Source organism: Gadus macrocephalus, chromosome 20 (genome assembly GCF_031168955.1).
Source record: "Gadus macrocephalus chromosome 20, ASM3116895v1".
NCBI lineage: Eukaryota > Metazoa > Chordata > Actinopteri > Gadiformes > Gadidae > Gadus > Gadus macrocephalus.
In genome coordinates, this window is record NC_082401.1 from 22,573,290 (window position 1) to 22,591,416 (window position 18,127).

General features: G+C 44.9%; 3 protein-coding genes across 5 annotated transcripts; 2 read left to right on the plus strand and 1 right to left on the minus strand.

Annotated features, from left to right (window-relative positions):
* Window positions 1-1,221: 1,221 nt before the first annotated feature.
* On the plus strand, window positions 1,222-9,950 carry lcp1 (lymphocyte cytosolic protein 1 (L-plastin)). Its single transcript, XM_060040644.1, has 16 exons — window positions 1,222-1,328; window positions 3,598-3,687; window positions 4,293-4,441; window positions 4,560-4,683; window positions 4,931-5,063; window positions 5,288-5,369; window positions 5,518-5,683; window positions 5,917-6,059; window positions 6,306-6,401; window positions 6,842-7,037; window positions 7,345-7,423; window positions 7,684-7,798; window positions 7,986-8,119; window positions 8,409-8,529; window positions 8,727-8,851; window positions 9,320-9,950. Exons 2-16 carry the CDS (start codon window positions 3,621-3,623, stop codon window positions 9,450-9,452), a joined length of 1,863 nt encoding a protein of 620 aa, XP_059896627.1. The 5' UTR covers window positions 1,222-1,328; window positions 3,598-3,620; the 3' UTR covers window positions 9,453-9,950.
* On the minus strand, window positions 9,675-13,615 carry cnot11 (CCR4-NOT transcription complex, subunit 11). The gene is made up of 7 exons (XM_060040650.1): window positions 12,869-13,615; window positions 12,258-12,422; window positions 11,921-12,073; window positions 11,597-11,799; window positions 11,087-11,289; window positions 10,892-10,988; window positions 9,675-10,775 (listed from the first exon to the last, which is right to left on the minus strand). Exons 1-7 carry the CDS (start codon window positions 13,185-13,187, stop codon window positions 10,578-10,580), a joined length of 1,338 nt encoding a protein of 445 aa, XP_059896633.1. The 5' UTR covers window positions 13,188-13,615; the 3' UTR covers window positions 9,675-10,577.
* A 147-nt stretch (window positions 13,616-13,762) lies between these two features.
* On the plus strand, window positions 13,763-17,374 carry LOC132449064 (large ribosomal subunit protein eL31-like). 3 transcript variants are annotated; one of them, XM_060040655.1, is made up of 5 exons: window positions 13,763-13,876; window positions 14,431-14,537; window positions 15,073-15,198; window positions 17,090-17,202; window positions 17,299-17,374. In XM_060040655.1, exons 2-5 carry the CDS (start codon window positions 14,431-14,433, stop codon window positions 17,328-17,330), a joined length of 378 nt encoding a protein of 125 aa, XP_059896638.1. In that variant the 5' UTR covers window positions 13,763-13,876; the 3' UTR covers window positions 17,331-17,374. The 3 variants fall into 3 exon arrangements, with proteins under 3 accessions (XP_059896638.1, XP_059896639.1, XP_059896640.1); XM_060040656.1 differs by having other exon boundaries at window positions 13,838-13,882; XM_060040657.1 differs by having other exon boundaries at window positions 13,867-13,887.
* Window positions 17,375-18,127: the final 753 nt, after the last annotated feature.

Below are 18,127 nucleotides of genomic sequence, written 5' to 3' on the forward strand. Positions count from 1 at the left end.
CTTTACTGGTCTTTGTGCAGGTCATTGAGAGCGTGCTGATTGCGTGTTCAGGGACTGGGCTGACTGGCTCACCATCAATGCGCGTTAAGGTAGCGCAAAGCAGATGACCAACGAAAGAGACGGAGAAGAACATTTCATAAAGGAAAGGTAGGCCCGAAGTAATGAGAGAAAAAAGGAAGCAGTCATTATGAAAGGGCTCAGTCGTGACTAACAGTTTTGGACCAAGCGGGAGACGAAGGGAACCAGTGGATTAGTCCGGTGCTGGATTTATTTCCCAATACATAGCGCATTGGCCCACACTCTCTGAGTCTGGGGTGAATCTTATGTATTGATTGTTTCCTTCTAACTTATTACCTCTGAACCTGTGCCTTAGTAACAAGCAAATGAACTTCATAATGGAGGCCCAAAGTTGAAATGCGAAAAGATTTAATGTCTTAACTGAATTCTGAAACTTTAAATTATCAGAACGGCGAAGAGATCATGATGATAAATAGGCTACATCGTCGTCAGCACGACGCACATCAACATTGTTATAAAAATTCCCCTCAAGAAAATCGAAATGCTGAACGAAAGCATTGGTCTTAAATGCTTGATCATGTAACAATGTGTGGACGAAAATAATGAATAAAGACCTACTACCACCTCTGTATGCTTCCTGGTTGGGCTTGGTAACGGCCATAGCAACCGCTAGTCACTCTTGTCTGAATAAATGTGTATGCCCGCGTGTGTGTGTGTGTGTGTGTGTGTGTGTGTGTGTGTGTGTGTGTGTGTGTGTGTGTGTGTGTGTGTGTGTGTGTGTGTGTGTGTGTGTGTGTGTGTGTGTGTGTGTGTGTGTGCGCGTGTGTGAAAACTCTGAATGGGGCTTCAGATACACATTAGAAGTCAGTTAGGATACTTAAGTTAGGATACTTACTATAGGTTACTAGACTGTATGGATTAGGTATACAGACAAACAGAGCTTTTGTAACCTGTGGTCTCCAATTCTCCCATCCACATGTTAACCATGCAATGCTGCCCGCTCGTCTTGAGCAATAGGGTTTAGGTGCCTTGCTCAGGGACACGCGACACTAGGAGGAGCCTGAGATCAAACCGTCAGGCTTGTTACATCCTGAGCGGGTTTCAACCTCAATGAAGTATTGCGCATCCTCAGTCCTCTGTCCCTTGTTGGTTGTGTGTTATGGCCATATAAAGACAAGCATCAGTACTTCTTCTTTATGTGATGTCACTTCCTTCTGGGTAGGTCCTTATAGATACCCTGTAGCGCTCAGGGAGTCGGGAGACTGACCGAGCCATCTTCAGACACATACACAACTTCCCAGCACGCTCAGGTAACACACACACATACACCCTCTCACACACACACACACACACACACACACACACACACACACACACACACACACACACACACACACACACACACACACACACACACACACACACACACACTCACACAGACAGGTGAACAGCATACATGGCAGTTTATTCAGGGTATTTTTTTGTATAGTATATGATGGCTATATCTCTGTAGTAATCGGCATTTATCTACATTACTATAGATTAATCCTACAGCTGCAAGGAGAAAGAATGTGATTTATTTTACAAAAAAAACTGTCTACTAGGGTGGTTTTGATCAATCTTTTGTTTGAATGGCTAATGTTTTAAACTGGTCTCATGTTTTAAAGTTTTATGCATGAAAGACATCAGGTAATGTGATGAATAGCTTTTGTTTGGTAATTGAAGACTCAACACTGTATTGCCATTCAACAAGATACTTTTTTTTGTCTTATGTTGTTTAAAAGTATTATACAAATAATATGAAAGAATTGACTGCTTTCCAAGGGTAATCCGCCCTTTACCTAAAAGGACACGTCTTCCACCCATCTAGCTTGTTTCTACAATGATGCTGTTAAGGCTTTAAGTGATTTAGTCTCAGATGTGCAGTATAGTATTTGACTACAATATTATGTACAAGGACATCCTCATAACAAGGCTGCATCCCTGTAAGAAAAACACATTTTAGTGATTAAAACAGTGAGCATGCTGTAAAGTGTCATCAATTAGCAGCTAACATGCTATATGGATGTTATAACCGAGTCTCTGTTTTGAGAGCAGAACAGCTTGAGACCCAGGAGGAAGTCTGTGGTTTCCACCTTCCTCTGTAAAACGGAAGAAAGAAACTCTGCAAAGATTAACTGAAACTAGTGCTTCAGAGCTCTTCCTGTAGTTTCAGACCCCAGGCTCATGTTAAATTCTGCCTTCGCTGAACTAACATCGACATCATGCTATATATGACTGAACTCAGAGTTCAGATAAAACACAGCCAACTTCACTGCTGATTTTATTAAAATAAATAACAAAGTGGTAAAACTTGGTCAATGAAGTCAGGGATTAAGGTTACAACTTTAACAGACAGGGTTGATGTCAGCCTCAAGAGCTGTAGGTGTGATCGGAGGTTGACAACAGGAACTTGCGGAGGAAGACTGACTCATCTGTGTTTTCACACCTTAAGACATAAGGAGGTGGAAGAGCTCTACCACTCTCTACATCTTCACTCTATCCGTCCACATTATCGGCCCAAATGTGAAGGGATGGAGGGAACAAGAGCTGTCTCACTTTTGTCATGACATCATCCATCATGTGCTGCAGTATGGAATTGCATTTGCTTCTGCTTTTGTGGGCAAATCCCCATTTCACCATGTCACTCCTCACCCTCTCCAACACTTCACCCACACAGCGTTTTCCCAGGGTGCTTCAAAAATATGTGTTATTGCCAAGAGAGAGGAAATTTCCAAGAATGTTTTCGAGGAATCAATATTAATTTAATATTGATTCCTCTCAAACATTATTTGACATGGCTTTAGCGGCGAGAGAGTAGGAGGGACTTCTAATAGAGGGATATTTCCTTTGTCAAATTCATAGTAAAATAACTCAATATTTATTCTCTTTGGTTTTGTTCTCATTATCCTTGCTCCGGGGACTTCAACATAGGAACACAGGAAGAGAAACTGTTGTGGTTGACTTGTGGTAGATAATCCTATATGACCCTCTCTCATCCTCTCTGTCTAATAAACCATCTCATACCGCACCCTCTCACACTTCTCTCCGCCCCTTACATATATTCAAACATGATAGCCCATATCAGCAACATATGATCATGTGGTTAACGTAAACTAATGCAAAAAAATTTGCAAAATGTAGGAAGTTTAAATTCTGCAAACTAATTTTAGCTGTTGGCCTTGCGCCATGAATAGAAGTTCCTCCTTGTTGTAACACTCAAGGCTTCATCACAGAACAATATCACATAAACAGTGTGTAGACTATAACAGACTGTGTATCACAGTACCTTAGCTACATACTTCACCACAGTACCTTAGCATCTGACTGTATATCCTGATAACTTAACAACAGACTGTTTAACAGTACCTTAGTTAGAACAGAATGTATCACATCTTCTTAACACCAAACATTATATCCTAATATGGACAAATGAGTCATTCAGCATTCTCAGATACTGCTCTATTTCAGTCAATGTGTTGATTCAGTAGGAGACATTAGGAGACATTTTAAACTGTCGATGCGGCGCTGTGGTTTCAGACCTGCATCACTAGGCTCCAAGCATGTCGACGCCGGCCCCAATTTCAGCAGAGGAGCAGGAGGAACTGAGAGAGGCCTTCGCCAAGATCGGTGAGATGAATCACACACTTCCCCCTTCTGCTTTTTTCTTACCAACATGTTTCTGAAGATCGATGGGTCTTTGCAACCTCATTTTTACCCTCATGGCTGATGCAAACAGCATCATGCATGTAATAACATGGTGCTGTGTTAAGCTGCTTACACTATTATTATTATTTGTTATTATTTTTACAATACTTTTTTCAAATGTTTACAAATCAATATCCATACAAAGACCAAGAAGATAAATGCTGAGGGACACCCTTGCTCAATCTACTACTATTATGGTTACTGTTTTAGTCATTTAACTGAGACTTCTATCCAGAAGTGCTGCTGTGAATTCAGACACGTAGCATGAAAGGGGAAGGGCCAAGCTTGGAAAGAGAGAACTACTTCCTAGATCTTCTATTTCTGCTGAAATACCCGCAAAAGTGGAACTAGTGTCCCCAATCGACTTCGCGTGGCCCCCCCTCGCTTACATTAGAAAATAGTCAAGCTTGATGATTCACCTTGAAGGAGCACGTGGTTAGGGGGCGTCTTGTCCAAGGTTTCCCAAAGGTTAGACTGTATACATTGGCTTCATGCACAGAACCGTGAACCTTTTCCTCCTTCCGCAGACATGGACAACAATGGGTTCATCTGCAAGAACGAGCTCCATGAGCTCTTTAAGGCGGCCAACCTGCCGTTGCCGGGATACCGCATCCGAGAGATGGTCCAGGAGCTGATGAAGACCAGCGAACAGCTCACCTTCGACCAGTTTGCAGAGGTCCGTCCAACCATAGCTACTCAACAAGCCCAAAATCAAACATCTGTCCTGGTTCTACAACAGAAGTTGCTGACCGCTGGTGCGATTCTTCCTCCCCGACTTTCTTTCTCTTTCTTAGATTGTTCAAGGGCTCAAGAGCACTGAAGTAGCCAATACATTCAGGAAGGCCATCAACAAGAAGGAGGGAATCAACGCCATTGCCGGAACCTCCGAACAGTCTGGAACACAGCACTCTTACTCTGGTCAGAGGTCACACACACACACACACACACACACACACACACACACACACACACACACACACACACACACACACACACACACACACACACACAGACACGCACACACACATGCACGCACACACACACTCTCTCACACACACACACACACACACACACACACATAGACACACACACACACTTTTATTTCTCATCTGGTGAATAATGTACATCTTTATCTTATATGTTTATATATAAATGCGTTCCACAGAGGAGGAAAAGGTGGCCTTCGTGAACTGGGTGAACATGGCTCTTGAGAAGGATCCGGACTGCAACCATCTGCTGCCCATGGACCCCTCTAGCAACCAGCTGTTCACAGCTGTGGGGGACGGCATCCTGCTCTGGTACCACTGCCTTCATATAGTCTTACACACCGCCTCATCTGTTCTCTATGACTGAGAGGTTTTCCCAGACCTGAGTGAAGAGTTTCCCCCAAACCTTTAGGAATTCCGATTAAGATCAAGAGTTGGACAAATAGAATATCTTATTGGTTACTCAGACTGTCTAAAATGTGGTTGGACAAAATAACTATTGAAAAATGAACCTCTTTTTGTCTCTGGTTCGTTAGTAAGATGATCAACCTTTCGGTCCCGGACACCATAGACGAGAGAACAATCAACAAGAAGAAACTCACTCCCTTCACCATCCAGGTAAGATAAGCTATTCCCCCTCCACCATCAAGGTAGATAGGCTCCTCCCATTCCATTCACAATCAAGGTGAAGGAAGCGGAGGTTGTGTGTGCATGTGTCATTTCTATGTGTCTCTGTATCACGTGTGTTATGCATATGTATCAACAGGAGAATCTCAACTTGGCTCTTAACTCAGCCTCTGCCATCGGCTGCCATGTGGTCAACATTGGAGCTGTCGACCTGAAGGAGGGCAGGCAGCACCTGGTGCTTGGTCTGCTATGGCAGGTCATCAAGATCGGCCTGTTCGCCGACATCGAGATCACCAGGAACGAAGGTGTGTGTGTGTGTGTGTGTGCGTGTGCGTGTGCGTGTGCGTGTGTGTGTGTGTGTGTGTGTGCGTGTGTGTGTGTGTGTGTGCGTGAGCATGTGCTTGCGCATGTATCTGCACGTGTATTATACTTGTGTAAGCATGTATTCTGGATTGTGGTAATTAATTTTTTTTGTCCTATGTGATGTGTGTTTGCGTGTGTGTGTGTGTGTGTGTGTGTGTGTGCCATGCGTGTGCAGCTCTGATGGCCCTGCTACAGGATGGAGAGAGTCTGGAGGATCTGATGAAGCTCTCCCCAGAGGAGCTGCTCCTCCGCTGGGCTAACTATCACCTGGCAGAGGCCGGCTGCCCAAAGATCAACAACTTCAGCTCGGATATCAAGGTACTGCTAATAGACACACATGCACATATATACACATTCACTCAATTAATGATGTATTGATGAATGGCTCATGATCTATGAGTTATTCTTAATGGGTTGTGTTTATGTGTCCTTGTGGATGTGTGTGTGTGTGTGTGTGTGTGTGTGTGTGTGTGTGTGTGTGTGTGTGTGTGTGTGTGTGTGTGTGTGTGTGTGTGTCTGTGTCTCTGTGTGTGTTTGTGCATGCGTGTGCTTGTCAATGTGTAGAACTCCCAGGCCTACTACAGCCTCCTGAACCAGGTGGCACCCAAAGGAGATGAAGAGGGCGTGCCAGCCATCCCCATCGATATGACAGGCCTCAGGGTAGGGGCACACACCTCCACATGCACTCGCCTCCAGCATATTTGACCATTTATTCATTAAGCAGATCATTTGATCCAAAGTCACTCACAGTGTCTTCAGAGACAGGTCATCAATAAGGTTAGGGCATCCTACTCTAGGATTCCTAACGGTTGGGCTGGGAACAAAGGGATTGCAGGGAGATGGTTCGGATAAAGGGCGGGAAAGAGGTACCTCATTGATTGATTATTTGGAAACTTGTATTTGATACTTGATAAGTAAGATCATTTGTTATTTACCGGTAGTTAATTCATGTAAATATTTTGGTCAAAACATTCAATGAGCAGCATCAGCCCCTATTCAGTTTGCAGGGCGGCGTGGGGGATGTAGTCTAACAAATCAGCTGTAGTAGCGTTGTGTCCTCTGCTGAACCTGACCCTGGCGTTGACCTCTGACCCCTGCAGGAAAAGGAAGACCTGAAGAGGGCGGAGTGTCTGCTGGAGCAGGCCGACAGGCTGGGCTGTCGGCAGTTCGTCACTGCGACCGATGTGGTCCGTGGCAACCCCAAGCTGAACCTGGCCTACGTGGCCAACCTGTTCAACAAGTACCCCGCGCTGAAGAAACCGGAGAACCAGGACATCGACTGGAGCTCTATCGAAGGTCCGGAGCTCCAAGTCACCTTGGATTTACATTGAGAAGCCACATCTCTTCATCTCAGATGCGCGATAAATGCTGTGAATGTGTCTCCTGTTTCTACAGTTTTTAATGTGTTAACGCGTCGACATCGTGGAGATGTATCCACTCTCTCCACACCAGTCTAAACAGCTTGGTGTTGTGGTCTGGTTCCCCCTACTCACCCCTCTGCTTATAGTTGGCTTGATTCCAGAGATGTTTGGGGTTATGTTCCTAGTCTGTTGTGTGAGAGGATTCTGAGCCCCCTCCATGTTTGTTTGTGTTTGTTCTGCAGGGGAGACGAGAGAGGAGCGGACCTTCAGAAACTGGATGAACTCCTTAGGGGTGAACCCTCGCGTCAACCATCTCTATGTGTAAGAAACGCTTGTCATCACTGCTGGGACGACCATGCAGAGGTCTCTAGAGACATGTACTGTAACTGTAAAAAAATCAACAACATGCATTTCTGATTCCTATGGCTACTTGTCCAGTTGTAAACTAGTAGGTCAACTACTTTTTAGTTTTGATGGCTTTGGTTGTTCTCAGCCTCACTTGTCAGTAACTCAGACTAAACTTGTCTGCTGAATGTTTAAATGTAAATGTAACCACCTGCTGGTGTGTTGTGTTCTTTCAGGGACATCGACGACGCCATGGTCATCTTCCAGCTCTACGAGAAGATCAAGGTCCCGGTGGATTGGGAGAGGGTCAACAAGCCACCTTACTCCCGGCTCGGGGGCAATATGAAGAAGGTAGCTACATGCTAATGCTAGGCTCAATTATAGCCTTTAGACTTAGCAGGACCATGAAGAAGGTTGGCCTCTGCTAATGCTAAGCTACATGCCAACCCTCCAAGCTGGACAGCAACATGAAGAAAGTTTGTTAAATGTTATTGGTTGGTTATATGCTATGCCCGATCTCCCATCTTGTGTCCTCCAGCTAGAGAACTGTAACTACGCGGTGGAGTTGGGCAAGAAGGAGGCCAAATTCTCCCTGGTGGGCATCGCTGGGCAGGACCTCAATTCTGGGAATCGAAAACTCACCCTGGCCCTCCTCTGGCAGCTCATGAGAAGGTCGCGCCTGCTGCAGACGCCTCCTTAATACTAACTGAGAAGATGATGATGGCTCTATTTTAATTGTTTTGTTTAATATTAGTTCAGTCAGAGTACACATACAGAACTTGTATTCACGGCAGCTCACATTCACCGATTAATTAATGCACACATTCATCCATTCACACACATCTGTCGAATTCATTGTTAGGATGGGATGGTTCCAACCAACTTTTGACACTTAGACCAGGAGGGATGGAGGATGAAGGTGTGAAGATCTGGTCCTGATACTGTCTCTCTTCCTCCTCAGGTACACCCTCAACATCCTGGAGGATCTGGGAGACGGGCAGAAGGTGACCGACGACACCATCGTCTCCTGGGTCAACCAGACACTCTCAGAGGCTGGCAAGCCCACCATCTCTAGCTTCAAGGTAGACCCCATACCCAGACACACAGACTGCTACATGCTAACACGAACACCCAGACACACCCACTGCTACATGCTACCGCTAGCTTCCAGAAACCCACTGCCACCTGCTAACAGTCAGATACACCCACTGCTATAGGCTAACACCCAGGTCAACTAACCGGTGTGTGTGCGTGTGTGTGTGTGTGTGTGTGTGTGTAGGATGGCTCTATCAGCAACAGTATGCCGGTGCTAAACCTGATCGATGCCATTCAGCCTGGGTCGATCCGATACGACCTCCTAAAGATGGAAGATCTGACTGAAGAGGAGAAGCTGAACAATGCCAAGTAGGTTCTTCACCGTAACCCTTGTCCTCTTTACCTCCTTCAGCATCTTCTTCTCTGTCCGCTGGCACTTCTCCCTCCCCTCCTTTATTGCCTGCGGCTTTACCACCTCGTCTTCCCCTTACTTCTCTTCCTCCTCCCTCACAGCCTCCTAGTGTATTTATGTTAATGATTGCAGGACCTTGTTTTTAACAGTGTTAGATTCCTTTCTATTTGACATCTGAGAACAGGTAAAGAAATAGGTTAAAGAGAACAATCTAGCCTGATATAGTCTGTGGTCCACGGGGCAAAAAAGTGCTCGGCCAAGAGTAAGACTCATTCATTTCAACAGTGCACGATGCCTTTACACCCCTAGGTAGCAGCATACCCCATTTGTTCCCTCGCTGTTACATTGTAATGATGTCTCTACAACACAAAGGCAGAACAGACAGCTAAAGCTCTAATTTCTTGTTGCTATTCTGCTGTTGCTAGGTACGCTATCTCCATGGCGAGGAAGATCGGCGCACGGGTGTACGCGTTACCTGAGGACCTAGTGGAGGTCAAGCCCAAGATGGTGATGACTGTGTTCGCCTGTCTGATGGCGCGAGGCATGAAGAAGGTGTGAGGTTATCATGTGAACAGTCTTGCCTGGACTGTTTTACTAATAAACATATCATATATAATATTATATATGTTTAAACATATATATATATATCATACTATACATATGATTTCATTATGATATATAATGATATGAGATCCGTCCTAGGCTCAAAATGTGAAATATGGAAACATATCTGCCAGGATCAATATTAGCATCAATAAGATTATTTTTTTAACTCGTACCAAAAGCATTCTATTCAAAGTGAGGTTTTTATCAATGTAGCTGAATCAGAAATGAACAACAAGTGTCTAGTGGTCAATTCATTATGCACTTATGAAGTAGGTTTAGTTCAGATTATGCTGAAGAATGCTGTCTCAACCGTAGTGAGATTCTGAGAATCTGATCCAACTCACAAACATTTTCAGGGATTTGTCAAAATATCTGGCGTTATTATTGACTTAGTGTTTTCAATCAGTATTTTGCCAAAATATGTTGTGGGAATAAACACTTTGTATTCAAGTTACTTTCTGATGGTTTTTCTGTGTGAAGGATATACAGAAAAAGTGAAATAGCTTACAGGGAAAATTGGTTAAATACAGCTTACAGGTTTGATTCAGTCTCCGAACACAAAATTGAACTGTAGAAATATGCCCCATGTCACCTGCTCAAGATGTGCATGTTTGTATGAATGAGTATACTGCCCCCCAGAGGTGTAGTATATAACTACACCCAGGAGGGCTGAGATTGCAATAGTCTATTATATCTCTTTGATGCGTACATTACTATTCATGTCAATATCATATTACCTTAATATATGACTACATACACATATATGAGTCTATAATGAATCCAGTAAGAATCAGAATCAGTATTTCCACTGTTTAATGAAACACAGTTCATTCTCCTTATAACACCAAACTAAAGTTAGCTCCTGCGTTAAGAAAATAAAAGGTCCACACAGCGTTCCATGGGTCTCCCGGAAAGGAGTAGAAAAGGAGCGTCAGGGAGCCGAGTGTCAGTATGTACATCAGAGTCTGTACTGGGGCCGTGCTCTAGCGGACCACTATTTGGCAGCTGGGCTGGGTGAGGGGCAGGGGTTGTGGTGGCGGGGTGTAGCAGGGGGTGCAGGCGGGAGACACAGGGGCCTTATTTGGCGGGCTTGATGTCTGCGGGGGTGTCTCCGGTGTCCAGGGTCTTGAGGAGGCGGAAGAGGCCGGCCGCCTCACGGATGCGGCTGAACTCGATGCAGAAGGCCTGGACCTCGATGAAAAGGTCCTGGACGTTGATGATCTTGTTCCTGATCAGGGACTGGAGGAACACACACACCAAGCGCACCAGGCGGTTCTGGAGAGCAGAGGACATCACACACAAACACACAGGAGGACAGAGGACGTTACACACATAATAATAAAATAAGGTTGAAACTTCAGCAGTGTTCAACATGAGTGCATTCTTCCAACCTGCATGTACTTGTCTTTGATCTGCTCACAGGTGGAGATGCAGTTCGATATGTAGAGGTGGATGAACTCTGGAGGTAGATCGACAGCCGTCGTCAACCTTAAAACGCACACAAGTATTACTCTTCTGGTAAAACAAAAGACCTTTTCGTACAGGCCTGCACACCGTGTGTGGTGGGCAGATAGTGTGTAGCTTACCTGTTGACCACCTCCATGGAGTGCAGGGACATGTCCATGTTGACGAGGACAGAGAAGTACTCTGTGATCTGGCTGCTCTGCATCAGCTTCAGCAGCATCTCAATGGCAACCAGTGGATTGTTCTCCACCAGATCTGGCAGCTTGGCTGGAGACAGGCCAATGTGGTAGACAAGCTTAGGGTCCCTCTCCAGGTCTCCCAGGAGCTGCGGATAGAACGGTAGAGAGAGACAAAGTGTAAGTGGAAAGTGCTTATCAAGGTAAACAACCCATTGGATACATCGGAGAAGCAGACTGAAGCAACAATGATGACACATTACTTGATGAGATGAGAGCTAAACCAAAAAGGTATGTTTTAAGACGCTGAAAAGGAATATAGAAGATAGTGGCAATGCCCTTAGCTGATTTGATGTACCGCTCCAGAGGCGAGGAGCATAGATGCTAAACTCTGCCTCCCTGTGTGGTGTGTGTGTGTGTGCAGTTTGCAGGCGGTAGGAGGAGTGGAGGCCTGACCTGGGACTGCTGGAGGGCCGACAGGGGGCTCTTGAAGGCCTTGGCCATGAGACGCTTGACTTCCACGCCGGTGCTGTTCTTCACACACATGGAGCGGTCCCACAGGAGCCCGTGCTGTGGCTCGCTGGGGTTCAGCCACGCAAACTCATCCTCACACACGTGGAGCGGGGGGGAGGGACGGATGAACTCTGGGCGGAAATGACCTGCAGGAAAGTGATGGGGGGCGGAGAGAGAGAGATTTGGGGTCTCATTGAGGAATAGCTACAGTGTGCTGAAATTTATTCTCTGTTTTAAAACATAAGAAGGAAGGATGGTAAAACATACTTTCTAGGGCGGGGCGGGGCCCGGTGACCAGCGACTCTGTGATCTGGTTGGCCACTGAGCTGTCGAAGCCAGAGTTAGACGAATCAGGGTCGGGGTCATTGAGGATACTGGGGAAGCTGGCCTTGCTCTGGGTGGGGAGCTCCGACTGACGTTCTGCAGACCATTTCAACACATTAGGAAAGCAGGTTAAAACACAGCAAACCAATAAGGATCCTCTCAGCGCTGTATCCACAGCTCTGGTCACGGTCTACATTGTAGACTGCATTGTTCAGGTACATTGAGAAATGAAATATGACATATCCATAGCCTGACATCTCTGATGTCATGCGTTGGCTACCTGCTAGGGCTAGCTGTAGGCCACTGATGTCGATGGATTGGGGCATGTTGGCCACGTCCATGCAGGACACGTGTCTGGGGGTCTTCTTGAAGAGCTCGCGGGGAGGAGCCAGCATCAGTTGGGACAGGAAAAACTTCTCTGGGTGGGTGATTGGAGGCAGGAAGCCTGCAGTGAACAGAACCCACTGTTAGATACAGATGAAGTTATTTTAACACATTGTTTGCTTCCCATACCATACATTCCCACATGCATAGCTTAAAATAGAGTAAGATGATCGGGTAACCTTCAGCTCCACCGTTTAAGAAGAGGCACCTTTAAGCTAATGTTGACTGCCACAGTCGTAAAATCAGACCTTGTTATCAAAACATTGAAGTTTGAATCAACTAAGTTTACACAAAGTGGGGGCGAATAGTAGTGAGGTTGATGACGTGACACTTTTCAAAATGTACATTCTTTTTTACCCACTCTAATGAAACGCACACAAACCTCTCACCCAAACAGAGACACATACACACTTCTCGTCCAAACATACACACACGTTCCAAAAAGAGAGACACACACTCATCCAAATAGGGACAAATAAGGGTGTGACACGGCCCGTAAACCCCTACCTGAAAGAACTCTCTCCTGCTCGTCGCCCACAGGTGACGGGTTGAGCAGGTGGGCGAACACGGCGGCAAATGGGTTTGCGGCCAGCGGCTCGGTGCGGTACATCTCCCACAGCAGGTACAGGGCCGTGAGCCGCTGCGGCGAGCTTGGGAGTAGGTCGGGCTGCTGGAGCAGCATCACCAGCACCGAGCCCACTCGGAAGTGTTCTGCCTTGCCGAAGTAGTGGTGGAAAGCCGCGGAGAGGCTCTCGAAGGTGTTGGTGCAAGCCTCCTCCGAGATAATGCTCAGCAGGTTGGAGAGGTCCTTAGGTGCCAGTGTCATCTTCTCCACAACTTAATGACTTTTCGAGTTTATGAAATGATCTATAGTGCCGCCCCACTGTAACGTACCAGTTTAAAACGCGTGTGGCCACATAACTTAGTATCATGCACTAATTCATGTTTAAGGTGCGTTTAACCGGACTGTAAAGTAAACACGACATGATACGTTAGCCTGCGTTAGCTTAGCCTAGCCTAGCTAACTGCAGGTTGCATGCCAAACCATAGTAAAACATTTAAATTATATCACGCGCTAACCACTAAGAATAGACCGTGTCGACGCCAACTTGTCAGTAAACCATTACGAGAAAAACGTCGGAATAAATACGTGGTGGGATGTATTTTTGATGATGGAAGGATCCCTCGGTTTGAACTTCATTCACAACATTAGCTAGCATTTACACACAGCTGCATTCTGGTATATGGAGTCACGTCGGGTTACAGACATATGCATTATGGGATTTGGAGTCGTTTACTCCGAATCTTCCCTGAATCGCCCTTGAATGTCATTCATATCTTATTCAAACAGGGTCGTTATATTTATTTTAAAATAAAATATATAATTATAAATATTTACAGTTATGCTGTGATCATCACAATAATATTAAATTGACCCGGAAATTAACATATACATGTCAGAGTTTGCCTTCCCATGAACCCTTGCAAATTCCTTTCGGACTATTCCTGGACAGAGTGAGTATAAGGTTGGAATGTCCAATTCAGTATATCAACGTTCATCCTCCCCCTGATACATTATATCGCAACAATAATGGAACCCGTTTGCATCTATACCCACAAACTTTCACTGTCGATCCATTATTAGGGGTCAAAGCACATCGATTGGCTTATAAAAGTTTATATAAATTAAAGCTATTGCTAGGGCTACAATTGCAGATCCTACGCCTATTCTCCCAACAGATTAAATGTCACCGATAACGTTAAAACAGGATAACGCCAAACCGGATACTTGCTGACATGTCATATGTACAACAACCCCTCCATACATTTTTTTGTTTAGCTGTCATGGACAAATAGCTGTCAGATTTTCACCTCAAATGCACTTCTGCACCTCTTGTAGCCTACCAGCAGGTAGCGCGAGTTTTCCAAGGCCAATTTGTAAACATTAGGCTCCATCTCCATTTAAAAACGTTTGAAAGTCATGTTGATAGCAATTGTCCCGTTGAACCATTGCTGGTCTAAATAACAATTTCCATTGGGATAAATTAAGTGTAAAATCCATTTTCCAGATGGCGCCCAACAAGAAGGGAGGAGAGAAGAAGAAGGGGCGGTCGGCCATCAATGAGGTGGTCACCAGGGAATACACAATCAACATCCACAAGCGGATACATGGCATGTAAGTGTCTGCCTGTGGTGTAGGGAAACTTTTAGTGTGTAGAGCTGAACAGGTCATGGTTTAGTGTGTGTACCTGTTGTCAGTAACGGGTGTTGAGGGTAACATTAGCCTACTCCATAGTTATTGCATCAAATCTTATGCCAACGTTGTGGTTTAGGGGTTATATTGTACCTAATTAAGAAATTATATCATTCAGTTCTGTACATTTTAATTGCTGGCTTATGTTTTTGAATCATGAGTTGCTAAGGTTCTACTTGTTTTTGTCCAGGGCTTTATTAAGAAATGTGTCAAGCTGTTTCAATGGGGTTGGACTGTATTTATACTAATTTGATCAATTTGACCATTTACCAAGTCATGTTTTCACCAATATCAGCGATCAGTTATCCATATTGGTTGAGTTGAAAGTATTATGTATATTGGGCAGTAGTATTGCACATGTAAAATTGTGGGGCTGACTGTTCCTCCATGCGTTTCCAGTGGGTTTGAGGAGATGACGGCAGTCTTGTATTCTGGGTCTGACGGTCTGTTTCTGCAGCTCGTTTAAGAAGAGGGCCCCCCGGGCCATCAAGGAGATCCGGACGTTTGCAGTTAAGGAGATGGGAACAGCTGATGTCCGCATCGACACACGCCTCAACAAGGCGGTCTGGACCAAGGGAGTGAGGTGAGGATAGGCCCTGGTAGATATATTCAGTATTCTGTCCATTCATAGTCATTCCCCTTAATATTATGGTGGGTGTATTCACATTTAACCTCAGCCGGGCAAGTCCAGTGACAAAAATGTCATTTGAAAACTTAATCGTACTCCTCAGATGGTATGCTGTCCTGCTACAGTACATTTGAATTGCAGTATACAGTTAAATGAGGTTAGGACGCATCAAATCTTGTGAGAGAAACTCTTTTTCGACTGTTTATGTAGCTTTGCATCTCAACAAATCTAGTGAGCTGGTTAATAGTCATAAATTTGATGCATGCAGCTCTTTGAATGGCCCTATTATTATCCTAGAGGGGACTGAATGACTGCAATCTGTTAGTAGTTAGTTAGTTTAACTCTCACTACAGGGAAATTATGGTGGTCCAAATACCAGTTCTCAATTGATGTCTAAGGAACTGTTCATTGTGCTTCTAGTAATGAGCAACAGAGACACTTGGTAACATGAAGCAGGTCTGATGTCATCAAACTGGTTGACTGTACTCTTCATTTTCACACAATGATCAAATGAGCCTGAAGTGATGAGGCCACCCGATGAATTTCAGCCCCTGTAGAGAAGGATGGGCATGACACATGAGCTCACCCCCCTCCCTAGCTGCCAGCACACTCTGTGATCTGCACATCTGCTGTAGTTTAGTCTCTGCATGGGGGTGTTTGTGATGCTGTACTTATCAGCATAACCTTTTTATATGGTGAGTCAGGCAGACCTTACAGACCTCTGTGCTGAAGATGGTACGTTATTTCTAATCAGAGTGAGAGCCCCATTTAAAAAAGGTGTTTTTGGAATAAAGTGTTTTCCTGCTTAAAAGCTGTTTACGGCATGTATATCACCATAGGCAGACGGTTATCGTAATGAACTCTCATTGTTTTCTTTAGATCCAATGATTAAGGAGCTGGTAGGGGTTAGGCCATCCTAAAGAGGCCTACGGGTAGACCTAGAACCATTTGAGCTGGGAGTCATATGTTTTCAAATTATCTTGATGATAAAAAATGAAAGACCTCCCCAGACAGAAAAAGAAGGAATGGTTAGGGGGGGGGGGGGGGGGGGGGGGGGGGGGGGGGGGGGGGGGGGGGGGGGGGGGGGGTGGCAGCGCAGGCGCAGCACGGCGGCGCGGCCGTCAGTGAGTGTGCATGTAACTCCGCGTTTACATGCGGACACATCTGATTCGCATAGATGTGGAAGAACAGCTCAATCGGAAAAGAAAAGTATCATATATATACATACGCCTCAATCGGTTCGGAATACAATTCTATGCGGAATAGGTGGTGTAGTGCGCTATAAATACTTCCGATTAGTTTGGGGTTTAACTTAGTAGTTCGCAATTGGTCCACTCCGTCTATACTTTAATGCACACCGAACATTACCGCTGTCAAGGAAATTGGATTAATTGCCTGATTCACGTCTTTGATATTAGCACTCCGTAGTAGTTACAGTAGTCCGGTAACTTATCAACCCCAGCGTGTCCGGTTGCTAAGCGACGGGTGACATCGGTGGGTTAATGTGTTAGCATCGTCGCTCTCGCTCCGTGTGTGTGTGTGTGTGTGAATGACAGGGAGAACGAGTGCTATGCAGAGATTAATGGACGGAACGATTTTTAGATTTCCAAATCGCGTTATTGAAAAAAATTATTATTATTATTATTTTTTTTAATACAATAAAAAAAAAAGAAAAAAAAAGAAAGACAGAATCAATTCGTGGCGCTCGATGTTGATTCTGTGGCGCTGCGCCACACAATGGTCTATGTATGGGAAACACTGGTACTGAAAAAATGATTTTCGTTATAGAAAATCAGAAATTAGGGATATCCGACGTTTTGACCTTTTTATCTCTGTAACCATACAGGAATGTTCCATACCGCCTCCGCGTGCGTCTGTCCAGGAAGCGTAACGAAGACGAGGACTCTGCCAACAAGTTGTACACCCTCGTCACATATGTCCCCGTCACCACCTGCAAAGGTCAGCCTCGGGTTCTAATGCTTTCTTAGGCGCTTTCTTATTCGACTGGCATTTAACACCTCTCTCCCCTCTCTCCCCTCTCTCCCTCTCCTCCAGGTCTGCAGACAGTCAACGTTGATGAGAACTAGGTTTCCTTCTGGGGAAATAAAATGTGTAAATTATGAATCCTGAATCCTGTGTGCTTCTCTTGAAAGTTATGAAAAATTATGCAAACACCCTTATATACAACATCCTGTTCACGATACCAAACACGGAGATAGAATTGCCCCACCCTCTTTCCTTTCTCTCCCTTTGGTCAGTTTGACCAATCAGAAGCCGGTCCGTCTGCAGTTAGAGAACCACGTATGTTATCTGAAGATGCGCCAGATATTGAACTTCTGCCACACATGTTAAAAGGCCAGGTTACATTTTCCATTTTATTTTTCAATCATCTTTTACTCACTACAGCAATGATTGTTTATCTAATGCGCGAACACACACACACACACACACACACACACACACACACACACACACACACACACACTCCTCTAGGGTAAGCCCCACATAGTGGCTAACCCTTATTTAAAGAGTAGTCTATTTTCTATCAAGTTAAGAAAATGCAGGTGGCCGCGGGCGTTGTGGTCTACCGTCATTTTTGAAGACAGGATGGTGTATATATATATATATATATATATATATATATACATAGGGCCGGCTTGTGGCTTGTCACCGCACTTGCTGAGAATTATGAAATGTCATATTTTCATGATAGACATTTTAACCAAAGAGAACGAGAGTTCCTTGTGTTGCTTCAACACCTCAACATTCATTCTTATTATTTAATTCATTATGGCATCCATTGCACTCATAACCGTCCCTGGAAGAATGGATCCATCGCTGTGTTTCTCCTCAACATATACAATGTACTTCGGCTTCACCCTAA

Bases quoted from the DNA above. Each gene is read 5' to 3' on its own strand.
- cnot11 (XM_060040650.1), bottom strand. From the start codon at position 13,187: ATGACACTGGCACCTAAGGACCTCTCCAACCTGCTGAGCATTATCTCG. The intron at 12,423-12,868 runs GTAGGGGTTTAC...TGTTCACTGCAG, and splicing joins GCAGGAGAGAGTTCTTTCAG to GCTTCCTGCCTCCAATCACC. The intron at 11,290-11,596 runs GTCAGGCCTCCA...TTCTATCCGCAG, and splicing joins CGGCCCTCCAGCAGTCCCAG to CTCCTGGGAGACCTGGAGAG.
- lcp1 (XM_060040644.1), top strand. From the start codon at position 3,621: ATGTCGACGCCGGCCCCAATTTCAGCAGAGGAGCAGGAGGAACTGAGA. The intron at 6,402-6,841 runs GTAGGGGCACAC...TGACCCCTGCAG, and splicing joins TCGATATGACAGGCCTCAGG to GAAAAGGAAGACCTGAAGAG. The intron at 8,852-9,319 runs GTAGGTTCTTCA...TGCTGTTGCTAG, and splicing joins GAGAAGCTGAACAATGCCAA to GTACGCTATCTCCATGGCGA.
- LOC132449064 (XM_060040655.1), top strand. From the start codon at position 14,431: ATGGCGCCCAACAAGAAGGGAGGAGAGAAGAAGAAGGGGCGGTCGGCC. The intron at 15,199-17,089 runs GTGAGGATAGGC...GTAACCATACAG, and splicing joins GTCTGGACCAAGGGAGTGAG to GAATGTTCCATACCGCCTCC. The intron at 17,203-17,298 runs GTCAGCCTCGGG...CCTCTCCTCCAG, and splicing joins CCCCGTCACCACCTGCAAAG to GTCTGCAGACAGTCAACGTT.